The sequence below is a fragment of the Aulonocara stuartgranti genome (genome assembly GCF_965226115.1).
Source record: "Aulonocara stuartgranti genome assembly, chromosome: 12".
In the NCBI taxonomy this organism is placed as follows: domain Eukaryota; kingdom Metazoa; phylum Chordata; class Actinopteri; order Cichliformes; family Cichlidae; genus Aulonocara; species Aulonocara stuartgranti.
Window position 1 is genome coordinate 28350145 of NC_138948.1, and position 16254 is coordinate 28366398.

Consider the following 16254-nt stretch of genomic DNA (forward strand, 5'->3'; position numbering starts at 1 on the left):
TCTCATCAAACTCTTGGCACGAATGCTAATATGCTATTGCCCAAATTTTGAGTGATTACTTTAAATTACCTCCCTCGAAAATAGAAATCAGGCAGCCAGATAAAAAGAAAATTATGTGTTTGAGGGGATAAAATACCATCACTGCTGCGTTAGGATTAGTGTGCTTACCTTTCAAATAACCAGCATACACCTTGTGCAAAGAGTTACATGCATTACCTTGGAAAAATCCCCAGTGACTGCTGTAAATCAAAACTTCATGACCACCAGGGAGGGGCGAGCAAGTGAGCATTTCTGGCCTTGTTGAGCTGAACTTCACAGAGGTATTAGATATTTAGTATGTAAAGGTTTAGCTTTTTACAGAGTTCACCAGCGAAATGTGATTCTACTTGTGCAATGTTGCTTGAAGCTGAAGCAGCGCATTCCTAGCATCTTTCATCCGCACAGATATCCTCCAATAGCGATCTGAAGGATGCAGGCCGCAGCTCTCTAATCAGTATTCCTTTCTTAGCCACACAACACCAAAACATTTCAAAACACAAGGAATTGCTTTTCATCAATCACTACACGACAAATCAAACACTAATTACAATAGCTGCGGAAATTAGATCAACAAATCGTTTGTCCTGTTCATATTATGTATTTTTTCTTTGTGCGGCCTCACATTTTTCCCACAGGCCCACAAGAAGAAATTCATCATATATGCAAGCTAGAAACCAGATTTATGGATATAAATTCTGTTGGCAGCGTGCCTCGACGCCTGCCTGGAGGATAAGGAAAGTGGATTTTGAGCGATCATAAATCCACATCTAAACAACCTTTGACCTGTCAGAAAGTTTCCACGTTTAGCACACGACACATGCGAACGGGCTAATAGCAGATAATAAGAGGGATTCAAGCGTGCATTTACTTCAAAACACAACAGGTGGAAAGAAAAAAAGCAGACAGCAAAAAAAATGTGACAGCTGCGAGGGAGAGACTGTAGGATGCCGTTTTTCAGCGGAATCTCTCGCGTTGGGACGAATACCCCTTTTTATTGCTCATATATGCTAACACTAGTGCTGCCTGTGTGTCTTGCTCAACGTGTGAACATTTGCATGTCTCCTGGCACAGGTTCATTTTTCTGTCAACACAGTAAACAAACCACACACACACACACACACACACACACACACACACACACACACACAAAGAGAATACGTAAGGGAGGAGATGGGGAAAAAAGCAGACCAGTGCAGCTGATAGCTTCATAATAGCATAACTGCCTTGACCTGTAACACCCACTGTCCCTCAGTGGCCTGCCTCTATTCTGTCCTTCCTTTCACTGCACCAGAGCTGTATTTTCAAACTGACAGTGAATACATGGTTATATAAAGCAGAGATTCTTAATCTCTTTCTGGTTTCAGGGACCAAAAATGTCTCTTTGTCTCAAAGAATGGCATCGCCTACTTGGGCTCCACTTAAACCAAACCTTTCCGCAGTAAAACAGAGTATAATACTCCTCTCCTCTTTTTTTTTTAAAACAAGATCAGCTATATCCCAGGGACTGACACGGTCCCCCTACCCTCTGTTTGAGGTGTTAACCCAGATACAATCAATGCTGTAGTGCCGGGAGAGGGTGTAAGAGAAGACAGCAGGAAAACGAGACACGTGGAAATATGTCAGCTCCCCCTCGCGTGCAGCTGCAAATCCAATGAGATGTGAAACATCCACATCACAATGCATGGATTTCAAGAGATTTTTTTTTCGCCATGCGCCGCGTCAGATGTCAGCGTTCTCATCACACACACATTTTCTTCTCTCTTTTTTTTCATCAGTTGTCAGTGTTTCTTTTAATTATACAGTCACATAGAATTCCTAGTATCCACATTATTACGTCTTTACACAAACAGTCCATACAATGACAGCGGTAATCAATACAAAATATGTTGAAAGTCAACATTGTTACTTCTTAACACACACACACAAGGCCTTCTGTTGGACCTGACAGATTTGTACAGCTTGGAAAACGTCAGTCCTGAGATTCAGACTCATGGGTATTTAAATACTGTTCATCTGTGTGGCTTTTCTCACAGCAAATCAAATTGCACACATATTTTTTCTCTTTTTTTCTGTAGTCAGGACGGATCCTTTTACAGGAGAAAGAAACATCTAAAGTAAAGAGAACGGCCTCATGCATATGATCTCAGGACAAGATTGTTCTCTGTGATTGCCCCCCACCCTCGTCCATTTTTATGGTAGTGCTACTGCTATACTGTGGGGCCCAATGCAAAAATAATTTAACTGGACAAAAACTATCTGTGAGAATAAGGTGCAGTCCTATTAGTTCATCCCCATAGTACACTCATATACACACATACACTCAAAGGTACTGACATTTATCCAAAATGCTTTACAAGCTATATAATAGTAATAAATAAAAAAACAAAAACAAAACAGTTGCAAGTAAAAAGTGGCTTTGTTGGCTCGTATGTTCTATGGCAATATACTCTGACTAAGAATAAGGTCAGTCTCTCTGTGGAGCTGACTTTCGCGTTAGCAAAGATCCAGTCTTTTTGTAAGGTCAGACACAGCTAACCCGACTGACCCTGCCACTGTTCTTGTGTCAGTCAGGGCGATAATTAACTCTCCAAATATATTTCTCCATTCCAAACTTCTTTTCTCTGCATATAATTATATTGTACTATGCCCCCCAGTATTTTATTCACTGCTGCAGAATCTATCATCTCATATTAGAGATAAAAACCACTTAATCTTTTTTTTTGGAGGGGAAACAAAGCCTATCTACCTCTGCTTAGCAATTGCACTTTATATCTCGTGTTTTAGTGGGCAGCTCAGACCTCGCATTCTATTGATCCTGATATAGTGCACGTGCACGGCCTTGGCTCGTTCACCAAGGAGTCCATTGTCTCCGAGTTTGAGTGGTAGCTCAGATAGTACTCTTGCAACTGAGAGTTAAGGTCCTGTTCCTGCTTGCGGGCCTTTTTTCTGCGCTTATGGTTGACTGAGTGCTGCTGCAGCTGCCTCATGGTGTTGGGGTAGCGCCTCCACGAGACATAAATAACCAGCAGAATCAATGACACTGACAAGAACAGGGCTACGCTGCCCGCAATGATTTTATGGAAAGCCATATGTTCAAACTGTAGCTCAGGGATAAATGATGTAGGTGTTTCGGGGGAATTGTGAGCTGTAGAGCTCATAGTTATGGACTCTGTTGTCTCTCTGTCTGTCCTGCCAGGCTGGTCAGGTGAAGCAGTGGATGTCTGTGCAGCCAGGTCTGTAACATCAGAGGGAGACGGGGGAGCTGTGATGTTCACAATTTCAGCTGAACCCCTAATGATGAAAGTGGTCGAGAACACATTTAACATGTCTATGCATACTGAGTGGTTTCTCACTACGTCCACCACTCTTTCGCCCTGCACAGACTTGGGACTGCTGCATATCATGCTGATTTCTTTGGAGTCTTTGAAGGTTCTCAGCCATGTCATGAGAGGGCAGATGCTGGGGCTGCAGTCCCAGGCGTTACCTGCCAGGCTGATGGTGGTCAGCGAAGTCCATGCTGCCACAGCCTCCACAGGCACGCTACTCAGCTTGTTTGATTCGAGGTTCAGTATCTGTAAGTTTGGCATGCACTGGAAAACAGCGGGATCCAAGATTTGGATTTCATTCCCCGAGAGGTCCAGTTTCTGAAGTTTCTGCCAAGTCCACGGCACACCTTGATTGATGAATCGTATGCGGTTCCATTGCAAATAAAGAGCCTGGAGGTTGCTGAGGCGTGGGAAAATAAAGAAATTAATCCTGGTAAATTGATTGTGCTCTAAATGAAGTTCCCTCAACTTGAACAGCCCCAAAAACGCGGTGCGGGTGAGGCTCCGCAAGCGGTTATAACCCAGGTCGAGGAACTCCAGGCTGCGGCAATCCAAAAAAGTACGAACGAGGATCTGTTTTAGTCCATTGGACCTGAAGTGGAGATTCTGTAGCTTGCGCAGCCCGTAGAAATGTCCGGGATGGAGAGACTGCAGCTGATTATAGGATAAGTCCAGATTCCTCAGGTTTGGTATGGCACTGAATGTGTTGTTGTGCAGATGGGATATTTTGTTTGAGCTCAGGATCAGTTCTTTCAGCCTGCGCACCCCGTGGAAAGCTAAAGCATCTATGGCATTGATTGAGTTGTGGTCCAAGTAAAGCCACACAAGCTGACCAAGATGAGCGAAGTGGTACGGCAGCAGAACCTGCAGGTTGTTGTAACGCAGAGACAGACCTTGGCATCCCGTGGTGATGTTTTCTGGAACGTTGTGGAAGATGCCCGACTCACAATAAACGATCTTTCCCTCGCAGCGACAACTCACGGGGCACATCCTCTCCCCCTTGCTGAGCAGCAGCAAAACGGCTGCCTGCAGAAGAAGACATGATAACCGCCAGTCCAACATCACAGAACCTGTTGGGGGTAGAGTGGAGCACAAGCAATCAAAGAGATGACATGGTTTAAGAAAATGCCTGCTCAAGGACGCTCAAATAAGTAAAGGCAAAGAATTCATCCTTCAAACAGGAGATCATGGAGAGAGGAGCAGCTTGAGGTCTGATGTCTCAGACTCCAGACCTGCTTCATGAAGAATTGATAACAGTCTGACGTCAGCTATTTTTAAGGTATGCATATGTGATCATATTCACATAAAGAGAAAAGCAAATAACAGTAATTATTATTAGCTTTTCAAAGACCAGACACGTAAAATCCTCCTCCATCATTAGGTAATAATTAAATAAATAAATAAATAAATAAATAAATAAATAAATAAAAGCAAAATTCAGTTTAGGAACTAAACAGAAATAATAATAATTAATAATAATGATCTGCCATTAAAAACTGATCACTGCCGTCGTCTTGGCTACGAGGAGCCTCAGGAGGGAGAAACTGTGTCACTAAATTGTGAGGAACATAATGACTTACCCATGGTTACCGAGGGAAGGAGTAATCCTCTAGGGGGGGTTAAAAAAAAGAACGATAAGAGACGCGTTAAACTGCTCTCAGTCGCAGTTTATGCGGCTTCAGAGTTGCACATTGAGCATGACTTGAGCAGCAGAAGCAAGTTTTCCGTAGCGGTCCAAACCCCCTGATCCCTGCATGCCGCTCAGAAATAGGACGCCTTCACACCTGGGTCGTACTTGGAGTCGCCACTATAGTCCAGTCGGCTGTGTGCGCAATTACCCATTTGAGCGCCAACAGACTGATGCACAATCCTCCACTCTGTGCTCTCTCTCTCCCCCCTCTCTCTCTCCCCTCAGAGGCGTAGGCGTCTCCAAACACACATACAGTATATAAACTCACCTCCAGCCACGCATGCCTAAACCAGCTATTAATTAATGAATTAATTAAAGCAAAGTATTAGTATTTTTTATCTATTAATTGCTCGTATTTTTTTTTAACCTGGGTTGAATTAAAAGCTACCTAAAATTAATTCTAAAAATTAGCTTTGAAACCAAGCTTCGCATTTTTTTTAATTTTAGGTATTTTATTTGTATTTATTTATAGTAAGATTTCACCTCGTTTACTTGCACCGGTGTCCTGATGAGTGCCGAACATGATGATGACAGAGATAACAAACGGGGGCGGGGGTGCGGGTAATCAAAACAACAAACTCTGGGCTGGTGGTGGAGGTGGGGGGCTGTGATCCACATCCACCATTCATTCAGCACTTGCAATCATTCATTCAGGAAAACAGAAAAAAACCCAAGTAGTGACAGAAAACGTGTGATGAGTAGCTTGTCAAAAATGCTAATTATTCTAACAGCTTAAGTGTGATGTTGACACTTTAACGCAGATAAACAGTCAGCACCTCTTGCTGGCTAGAAATGTTCCAGACAGCGGGATTATAAATGGCCTTTATGAAGTGTGCACTCAACAGACGGCAGAGGAACAAAAGGGGAAACAAAACATACTGGAAGTGGGAGGGGATGAGGGTACCTCTAATTTTGTGGTTGTTTCACGCTCATCTTTCATACTCTGCTAAATCTGCTTAGAGCACGCACTCACCTCATTGGACACAACAGCGTGGAAAATGCACAGCAGTCAGAGAGTCTTGAGTTGTAAGGTGTGGTAACAGCAACCCCTTGTGCACGCGGAGGGAAGCGTATGGCTTGCAGAGACCTGGAAATTCACCAGTTCAGCGAAGACTGGAGAGAGATAGGTAACCAACCAGATCACTTGTGGGTAACCAGAGCAAGCTGATGAATTCATATTCATATTTGTAATATTACTGGGAAAGCAATATTTCCTGCCATCCCTGTGGAGCGCATTAAAGAGAAATGTATTTCTGCTCTTTAAAGAGAGGGTTGATTATGTCTATAGTGGCACACTTTGTAATTAAATGTCATTTAAATGCATTTATTCAACTCATAGATTACTTTTCATTTAGGGGGCAAACTGCTTGCTTGACAATTTGTAACATTAAGGTGGAAGAAGTGCCAGTTTCTACATAAATACTATAGAGAAAACGAAACCTGCTCTCAGCTAAGGGTGTGAGCTGTGCTGTTTGTCAGTGATGGTGTCAGCTTCCACAAACAGGTTATCAACCGGAACTCACTTTGTATATGGTAAATGACTCCGTATGCACGCCGACTCCATCTTCTGTATTGACAGTATAATTGTGGATGTCATCAGATGTGACAACCGCTATCTCTTAACTGCCAGTGACAGCAGACGAATCCTCCTCTGGGCCATTTTCAAACCCATTCTCAGAGATCAAAAATGCGAGCCCGCCTTTTCAAAATGATGCTAATAAACAGGATGTTACAGCGTGGAAGATGAAGAAAAGTTGGGCTTTACAGGCATAAGTTTGTGTCTGAACTGACTTGTTAAGAGCCTGCACTGTGCCACATGTGGACTGCACAGCGAGTTGCATGCAGTCACATATTGTTGTCAATATAACGCACATCTGGTGCTCACAGGTGGATGGATTTAATCACCCACTCAGTCAACTTTCTCTGACATTTCACTCTTCTCACTAGGCCACAAATTATCAACCATGTTTATATTCTCAAAATTGCCTCTCATGATAATTTTGTGCCCTTCAGCAGATTGGCAACCTGTCCAGGGTGCACCCCTCATAACTCGTCCTATGACAGATGGGAGGAATTCCCCCCCAAGACCTGGAACTGGATAAGCAGAAGTAGATGGGTAGATGTTTGAATGTAGTTGCCTTCTGTTACAGCATCACATGCATCACAGAGATAACTTGATGGCTAATTTGCCTTTACGTGACTGCTGCTGCACATATTGAAATCCACAGGAGGGAGACTCTGCAGAAAGAAACTGAGTTTCTGTTGCACTTTTCAGGCCTTCTTTTAGTATTTGACAGCTTTTACTGCTATATCTCAAACTGCATTGAAATGAATTTGATGCCCAGGTATTCAGCGGTTGCGCGAAGAGGTAGGCCACAACGTCTCATTGCTCATGCAAACAAATGACTCTCAGTCACTCTAAAGCAGCAGGTTCATTAAAATTTTATTTGCACGTAAGGTTTAAACAACTATATAGCACTTTTATCGCAATTGGGAACAAAATGAAAAAGGTAAACAGTACACAGTGGAAAAACAAACATCTAAGTGACTGAGATCCTCAACTGCTCATTATTTACAGACATTTTCTCATTTTATCTTTTTTATTTGTTTAGAGAATACATACTCGAAATAGAATCTGGTCCTGCCAACCCTGACAAATACAGATATTGAGCATATTGTCATTTGAGACATGCCTGAAAAGCTGTAAAGCTCAGCCGCAATCCCGCCAAATCAGCTAACCTCGATGCTTGGCCACATCTGGTGATGGCTCAGCTGATGCCCTTCAGCACATCCAGCCAGAAAATTTTAACTGCTTTAGCCTGTCCACGTATGCAAACTTCTTTGCAACCTGTCTCCACCATTCATACCAGTCATATTGCCAAATATAGACCACATATTGAAATACCAAGCTTCTTTTACTGAAATATCTTGTTTTAAAATGGTCACCCTGGTTTTACTCTATTATTAAGTATATGAGGAAGAATTGCTGTTGTAGGGAGATCAGCTGTTCGGCTGGCCTCTACAGGTCCCTGATAAGATGATAAACAGGAACAGAGTCACTGTTTCTCCTCACTGACTGGATTTGCTTTGTCGCATCACCTACAATAACACAAATCATTTGTGAGCTAGAGCACAGCCCTTTGTTTTCTTTTATATTTATATTAATACTTTATAAAACAGCGAAGCCTGTTGCCTACTCAAGTTGTCTTTTCAGTCCCCAGTTGGAAGTAGGACCGTTACATTGTCGGCTTTTTTTGTTGTGGTTGTTGATGATAGGGAATCCTTGTTGCCCAGCTGTCTCGTGTGTGCAGAGCTTTTCTATGTACGCTGCATTATGTATGAGGAAATACACAAATGAAAGCAACATAAACCATTTTTAAAAGCAGCACCTTGATATTTGCGGTGCAAGGAAAGGCTCATTTGGAACATTATGGTTGTTTGACTCAGGATTCGAATGCACAAGCCCATTACCATCATCTCTATAATGCATTACCAACCGATCCTCACAGGCCTCCTCGCAGAAGGAGAAGTTTATCTTATGCATGAGAGCAGAGTTTGAAAAGGTAGACTTAGAATATAGAGAGATGCTTTAATGATCTTTTGCTGGAGAAACGAAGCCGAAGAGTTTTGTTTTAAGCATTTTAACGACTGTTTAACCAGCTTCCCCGCCCCCTCGTTAAATGCATCAGTGTTACAGCTGCTGACGTTTCAGCTTGAGAAAGATGTAAAAGTGAGTATAAGCCCAGGTGAGATGAATGACTTTGCAACTTCAAATCAGCACGTAACTTCAAAACTGTTAATGAAAAGTGGCTGCACGATGGTGCGACCAGTGAGCTGTGTTAGGATGAGGATCGGTTTTGGAGGAATCAGCTTTCGTATACAGCAATCAGTCGGCACACGCTCTCTCTGGTGTATTAAATGGCAGAAACAAGCATGCTGTTTGAGTCACAGGAGCAGCAGGGGGTAGAGTGGCAGATGTTTTGGGACCAGGCTTCTTTCTCAGAAATATTTACCTGCTGCTAGGATGTTTTTTTAATGTTCAGGAGGTAATTAAAACTTCAAATTTAGAAGTCAGGGTCAGCGCAAATTAAATCTGTTTGAATCTGCTTTGTGCTAATTATTTTACTATACATTTCTAAATCCCGTTTCAGTGGGATTCATTATGCTGCAAAAAAGCAGTTCCGCCCATGCTCTATTATTCAGGGTTCAGTCAGTCACAGACAGTCATTAAAGTTTCATAGTAAGCAGTTTGGTGGCTGAGGCATTTGCAAAGTGAGGTGAGTGCATATACCTTTTTGTTGTTTATGCCCCTGCTCTCTGTGCTGTTTAAAGTCAAAAGAAAGCCATTCTTCTGGTCTCTTATGGTGTTAACTTGTTCCCGATGACTCCTGAGGTGCCATTATCCAGCAGCAGAGAAACCCACGTGATTGTCTCAGTTTGGCAAGCAGATGGATTTCAGCTTGAAAGCAAGAATAAGCACAAAGCAAACATGCAAGTGAGAAAGGCTTAAAGGAGTTGAGGTAGACTCGTTCCTTTCAGTGTAAAAGTTGCCTATAAATGTACTGTGAAACTCAATTATTCCTTGCATATGCCAGTTCTCGCAGATTCCAGAAAAAGCTGAATGAAATGTGAAAGTGGGTCATGTTAGATTTGTTCAACAACATAAATAAGAAGTGATGCACAGACCACAGGGAACCCGGCTTGGGATGGTTATACAGCAGGGACGTGCTGTGATTTAAAAAAAATAAAAAATAGGGATAGGAATACAGGATATAACAGCTTTTTCCACCATAAACATCAAAATTTCTTCCTATTCCATACATCCATATGTGGAAAAAACTTTTGAGATGTTTGTGTATGAGGACAAAAGAGACCCCAAGGGGATCGACCTCACAGACCAACTAGAACGGTGCGGTACATTTCACCTCAGACACGTGCAGTTTTACTCTGGATTTAAATTACTTGACACAAAAGTGGGCCACCAACAATGGGGAGAGATCTTGTGATATTATATTGCTAATATTACTCTTCTCCACTTTATTTCCATCCACCATAAAATAGATATTAAAAATCAATGTGTCTTTTAATTTTGTCTTTATAATGTATAGAAGTGAATAAATGGATGACAGGGAATCACTCTTTTCATGTCCTTACTGCTTCTCTTAGCAGACTTTCATGGCCAATCTCAAGGGATAGATGTAGTTCCACATTCTTATTCATGCACTGCAGTCTGCTAAGAAAACAATGTTCCTAATCTTAAAGTTACTGTACACTCATTGGCCACTTTGTTAGCTAACAACTGCTTGTTAATACAAATATCTAATAAACGAATTGCATGGCAACAACTTGATGCATTTAGGCATGCAGACATGGGGAAGATGACCTGCTAACTGCAAACTGAATGGGATGATGAAGGTTGTTGGTGCCTGGCTGTTGGCTGGTTGGAGTTTTCCAGAAAGTGCTGATATGTTGGGATTTTCCCTCACAACCATCCCTAGAGTTTACAGAGGATGGTCTGAGAAGAGAAGATATCCAGTGAGTGGCAGTTCTCTGGGAAAAATGTCTCGTTGATGACTGAGGTCAGAGGAGAATGACTGCTTCGAGCTGATAGGAAGGCAACAGTAACTCAAATAACCACTTGTTACAACCAACAGATGCAGAAGAGAATCTCTGAACACACAAAATGTCTCAATTTCTGCTGTGACATTTGGATGGTAGGGTCAGAATTAGGCATAAACAACATAAAAACATGTATCCGTCCTGCCTTATATCAACTGTTCTGGCTGCTAGTGGTGGTGTAATACTGTTTGGGATATTTTTCTGGCATACTTTGGTGCCAAATATGCATTGTTAAAACATACAGCCTGTCTGAGTATTGTTGCCCGTGTCCATCCCTTTATAACCACAGTCATCTCCAGCAGAACAACATGTCACAAAGCTCAGATCATCTCAAACTGGTATTTTGAACACTGTACTCAAATGGCCTCCATAGTCACCAGATCTCAATCCAATAGAGAACATTTGAGATTCACATCATTCACAACAGGAGATTCACATCATGTATGTGCAACTGTGTGATGCTGTCATGTCAATATGGACTAAAATCTCATGCACCACCTTATTTAAAAGATTGCAACTGTAAAAAAGATATAACTAATACAGTGACCAGTTAGAGTACGTCTAAAACCTCCAAGAAGCAGACTTCATATAAGCTGAAAGGATATATTTGCTCTTAATATGCACAATATATATTCAAGATAAATACATTTAAGTAAATCCAAGAGCATAAAAACTATATAACAGAAAAAGTTGGTAATCCATAATAAAAAAAGCACCAAGTCTGAACATTACTGGTGTGTAAAAAATGCATACACACAAAAGTTTTTGATTTAAGTTTATTTCCATCCTTTTAAATTCAAATTACTGCAAAACTGGGTCAGTGCTGCTGCACTAATCAAATAAATAGAACCACTGCTGTCACAAATCATTCCCCAGATAACAAACCCTACGTATAACCCTGCTTTACACGTGTACACGTTCGAGAGCTGTCTGCTTATATTACTGTTTTGCACCACACGGTGTTACACGTCTGCTTAAGAATACATAAACATTTCAGAAATGAAAGTTTGGAAGCACCATCAGATGGTTCTAAACACACAGATGATTGTGAGGTGACTGCACAGCACACTGAAGGGTAAAAGCTCTGCTACCGTCACTGCCACTCCTTCAGTTACATATGTGCCCATGCCAGAGAAAGTGATTGTGTATGTGTGTGTGTGTGTGTCTTTAGATTAATGCCCTGCCCTTCACCTCCAGTTAGCTTATCGATCTAACACTGGAAATTAAATCAGTGACTGATGGCGAAGTGCTACATGCATCCGTTTTATTTTAGTTTAAGCAATTTCTTTGTCACAAACTATTTGTGATTTGAGCTCAAATATTCATTAATGTCCATTACTGGTAATTACGCTGCTCATTAAGTGCAGGGGCAGAGGGACCCATTAGAAATGATGACTTTGACCCGGACTCAAAGTCCCATTATGAAGCCTTGAGAGCATCCTTTGTTTACGCATGATGTATTTCAGTATCACTACCAATAAAGAGTTCCTAGTGAGCTCCTACTTAATTTTTTACACTTTTTCTTGCTCATAAATGTATCATAAGACTAAAAGAGAGCATTTGGAATGCTAATGTAGCAAATGTCAACAAAACTTTCATTGCAAAATACATTAATTCAGAAAATAAATAACAAAAGTGATATGGAGATTGAGAAATGTTTAACAGATATGATCTAAAACCTGCATCCTACCTGTACAAGGCAGACTGCAGGCTGCATGTGTGATTTATTTTACCACCAACTCCTTAACAACTTCTTAACAAGCTGACCTTTTTGTTACAGGCCCACCTGCCGAAGTCCTAATTAAAAACCCACATTAACAGATTTTGCCAATAGACCCTTCGATGCAGGCTCAGATAGAGTAAAACTCACTGCATAATTCCACTTAATTACCGGTGAGGAAAACAATCTGTGCGTGGACTTCGCCAAAATAATGAAGTTTGCGTTTGAGGTCCTCGCATTTTCCTTGGATATTTATCCCAGAACCCCTCCTGCTCCTCCGTCCTCTGTTTCTTAATCATCTACTTGAAAGAAACACACGTGGCGAACCTCAAAATATGTGCAGACTTACAAAGAAAACTAAGTAGTATAAAGGTTTAAATTAACTACCTCCAGCGGCCAAATGGTTCTTAAATAGCAATAATATTCAAGCAAAAGATAATGGAATATTAAACAGGACTGTGCTGTATAATGACTGCCTCTGCCTATGCCTCTTAAGATTCATATGTGCCCCCCAAAAAAGAGAAAGAAAATCAGGGCATTAAAGTTACATAATATTTCTTCGCTCATTATAATCTTAAATTTGGTGGGGTTTAATTCTAATGAACGCACATCTTGCGGCACATCTTCACAAATATCCACACAAAAAGCTAACAGGCTTCCCATTCCCTCTATAATTGATATGCAGGCTGCGTTTGTGATAACAATGAAGTCTACTTTAGGTTTTTCCGGTTGCGGAGTGCCACTCTGCGACCAGAAGAGGGCATCTCAAGTCCTGAAACCGAGCACCGGCGAGCTCCGTAATAATCTAACACCAACATCATTCCTGTTGCTGTACAATTGATTTATTTTTAATGCGACGGTTAACGGCTCTAATCCACAGCAGCCTGCTTCTTCCCCCCCCCACTCTCTCTCCACTGTCCACGCCTGAAGCGGGATATAACCAACTTATCGGCTTTGGACCACAGTTTATCCCTCTCAGATTTCTTCACTTGGTCGTTTTCCAGTGTTTTTTCTCCCCGTCTCTCTCGCTCTGCCACTTAACCTAGATTCAACAATTGGCGACTCGGTGTTTAGACTGTTTTTTTAATAGCCTCCCACGACAGGCGCTAAACTGTCACTCTCATGAGGATACGAGCTTGAGCGCATCCATCCGAGGGCTTTCGGGAGAAAAAAAAATACGCGTTATCGAGCTGATGTTGTGCGGTAATGTAGGAAACTACAGACAGGGAGGCTGATGCACACCTTTTGGAGCTGCTCTTATCTCCGACAGGTGTGCGATTGCAAGTAGAGCGGATCCGGCTTCGGCGCAAAGTGTCCGTTTTATCCGCGCAGACGGGCGTCCTGGTTAAGTGTCCAACTATTTGGGCAAAACGCCGAGTGCGTCTAAACATGTGCACCGGAGACGCATGCAACAGAGATCCCTGAGCAAGAGGAAGAGCCGACACCGAGCAAATATGGGTATGTATAGCCAAAATCTGTTCCGCAGGGTGCTTAAAGGGTTCATTCCTGCGCAGTCTTTTTTGTCTTTTGCCTAACTACAATTCACTTAGAGCTGGTGTCGCTGGCGTCTGTGCCCCCCCTGCGGTTTATGACTGATGACTGCAGGCAGGGGAATCCGAAAGGAGGCTTTTCTCTCAGCAACTGTTTGTCACATTGTGCATCATGCGTGTGGTTTATCAATCACCTTTCCAAGAGCATGACTTTGGCTGAACATAAGTGTGTGTGTGTGTGTGTGTGTGTGTGTGTGTGCGCGCCATGAATGCTCCAGTGCAAATTAAGTAGGCAGGAAAATCCCCCCCTGCAAATGTCTCAGAACATATTCAGTTGCTCGACTCAAAAATTGTGCACATTCTATTTTCCTCTCTTTTATTCCCTTCTAGTCCGTGTAGTCTACATGGTTCTGTGTGATACATGTTCTGTACTCATAAACCTCTCACTTTCCTGTGTGTCTGCAGGACTTTTTGTGCTTTTCAGATGGCTTGTGTTCACTGTGGTGGTGCCCTCCTGGCTGCTTGCTGTTCCAAGCGGCATCCGTGAGCGTCCCTGCCCCCAGAGCTGTCGATGTGATGGGAAAATAATATACTGCGAGTCCAATGCCTTCCGTGACGTGCCAAACAACGTGTCTGTCGGCACACAGGGCCTGTCTTTGCGTTATAACAGCCTGGTGAGCCTTAGAGCCCACCAGTTTGCGGGCCTCAGTCAACTAGTTTGGCTCTATCTTGACCACAACTACATCAATGCCGTGGATGGCCAGGCTTTCCACGGGATAAGGAGGCTCAAAGAACTGATTCTCAGCTCCAATAAGATCACGCAGCTGAAAAACAACACTTTCCACGACGTCCCGAATTTGCGTAACCTAGACCTTTCCTACAACAAACTGCAGGTCCTCCAGCCTAATCAGTTCTGGGGTTTACGGAAGCTACTCAGTTTACACTTGAGGTCAAACTCCCTAAAAACAGTCCCGATGCGCGTTTTCCTCGACTGCCGTAACCTGGAGTTCCTCGATATTGGCTACAACAGGTTGAGAAGCCTCACACGTAATGCCTTTGCGGGACTCCTGAAGCTCATCGAGCTCCATTTGGAGCACAACCAGTTTTCTAAGATAAATTTCGCTCATTTCCCTCGCCTGACTAACCTGCGGGCTCTCTATCTGCAGTGGAACCGCATCAAACTGCTAACGCAGGGCCTGCCATGGATGTGGACTTCCTTGCAGAAGTTGGACCTCTCAGGAAATGAGCTCCAAGTGTTGGATCCAAGCACATTTCAATGCCTGCCTAACCTTCAGACTCTCAACCTGGACTCCAACAAGCTCACTAATGTCTCTCAGCAGACAGTGGATGCTTGGATCTCCCTCACAACCATCAGTTTGGCCGGTAATTTGTGGTACTGTAACCCCAACGTTTGCCCTCTGGTGTCCTGGCTCAAAGCCTTCAAGGGTAACAAGGAGTTTACAATGATATGTACCAGCCCTAAGGAGGCACAAGGAGAGAAAGTTACAGATGTGGTGGAGACCTACAACATCTGTACTGCAACTCCGACCCCTATCCCCTCAACGACATTGCCCCTCACAACGGCGTTTCAGCCTGAGCTGAAACCTCTCCCCACGCAGTCTGCGGTGGATAAAAAGCTAACCTGGAACAGGACAGCCTCTCCAACTCCTTCCGAGGCCTCCCCCACTATCCCATTACCAGACACCGAGTATGTGTCCTTCCACAAGATCATAGCCGGTAGCGTGGCCCTCTTCTTATCTGTGGCTATAATTCTGCTGGTTATCTATGTGTCGTGGAAGCGCTATCCCAGCAGCATCAAACAGCTTCAGCAGCGCTCTGCGGTTAAGAAGCGCCAGAAAAAGGCACGGGAGACCGAGCGCTCCTTTAATTCACCACTGCAAGAGTACTATGTGGACTACAAGCCTTCACACTCAGAGACTATGGATGTGCTGGTTAATGGGACAGGACCTTACACATACACCATCTCAGGCTCCAGGGAATGTGAGGTATGACCGTTGCCCTCCAAAAATCCATTTCCACTGCGAGGCATAAGAGGTAAATTTTCTAATGATCTGCAGGGTGAAAAAAAATTGTTTTCTCCTCTGCTTCTGTCTGTAATAGGATAAGGACGCAAAGGGCAGTGCATGGTGACTTGTTTTGCATTATGCTGGGTTTGTTCAGTTCCATTCGATTACCCAGCTGTTGTTTTGAGTCATGCAATATTATTGCTAAAATATGATACCCATTAGCTGCGAGTGCAGCGGCAGCTCCTCCTCATTGGTAACTTACAGTAAGATGCATTACACGCAAAGTGGCTCCATCTTTCACTCCTGACACAAAACATCTCATTGATGAATCTGTGTATTCTCA

General features: G+C 42.9%; 2 protein-coding genes across 9 annotated transcripts in view; one reads left to right on the plus strand and one right to left on the minus strand.

Moving 5' to 3' along the window:
* Positions 1–1822: 1822 nt before the first annotated feature.
* lrrtm4l2 (leucine rich repeat transmembrane neuronal 4 like 2) lies at positions 1823–6061 on the minus strand. Of its 3 annotated transcripts, none has more exons than XM_082555233.1 (2): positions 6029–6061; positions 1823–4435 (listed from the first exon to the last, which is right to left on the minus strand). In XM_082555233.1, exon 2 carries the CDS (start codon positions 4425–4427, stop codon positions 2832–2834), a length of 1596 nt encoding a protein of 531 aa, XP_082411359.1. In that variant the 5' UTR covers positions 4428–4435; positions 6029–6061; the 3' UTR covers positions 1823–2831. The 3 variants fall into 3 exon arrangements, with proteins under 3 accessions (XP_082411359.1, XP_082411360.1, XP_082411358.1); XM_082555234.1 differs by lacking the exon at positions 6029–6061 and adding an exon at positions 4946–5253 and having other exon boundaries at positions 1823–4391; XM_082555232.1 differs by lacking the exon at positions 6029–6061 and adding an exon at positions 4946–5253.
* Positions 6062–12332: 6271 nt separating this feature from the next.
* The window catches only part of LOC309719243 (leucine-rich repeat transmembrane neuronal protein 4), a 57924-nt gene continuing 54002 nt past the window's right edge, over positions 12333–16254 (plus strand). For 3 of the 6 annotated variants that reach the window (XR_014280171.1, XR_014280172.1, XM_082555225.1), the window contains exons 1-2: positions 12333–13852; positions 14350–15890. Coding sequence is in view for 4 of the 6 variants with exons in the window: in XM_082555225.1 (XP_082411351.1) it covers positions 13801–13852; positions 14350–15890 (1593 nt within the window). In the remaining 2 variants the exon portion in view is untranslated. Of the gene's footprint in view, positions 13853–14349; positions 15940–16254 lie in introns of all 6 variants that reach the window. The other 3 variants (XM_082555228.1, XM_082555227.1, XM_082555226.1) reach the window with 1 other exon arrangement.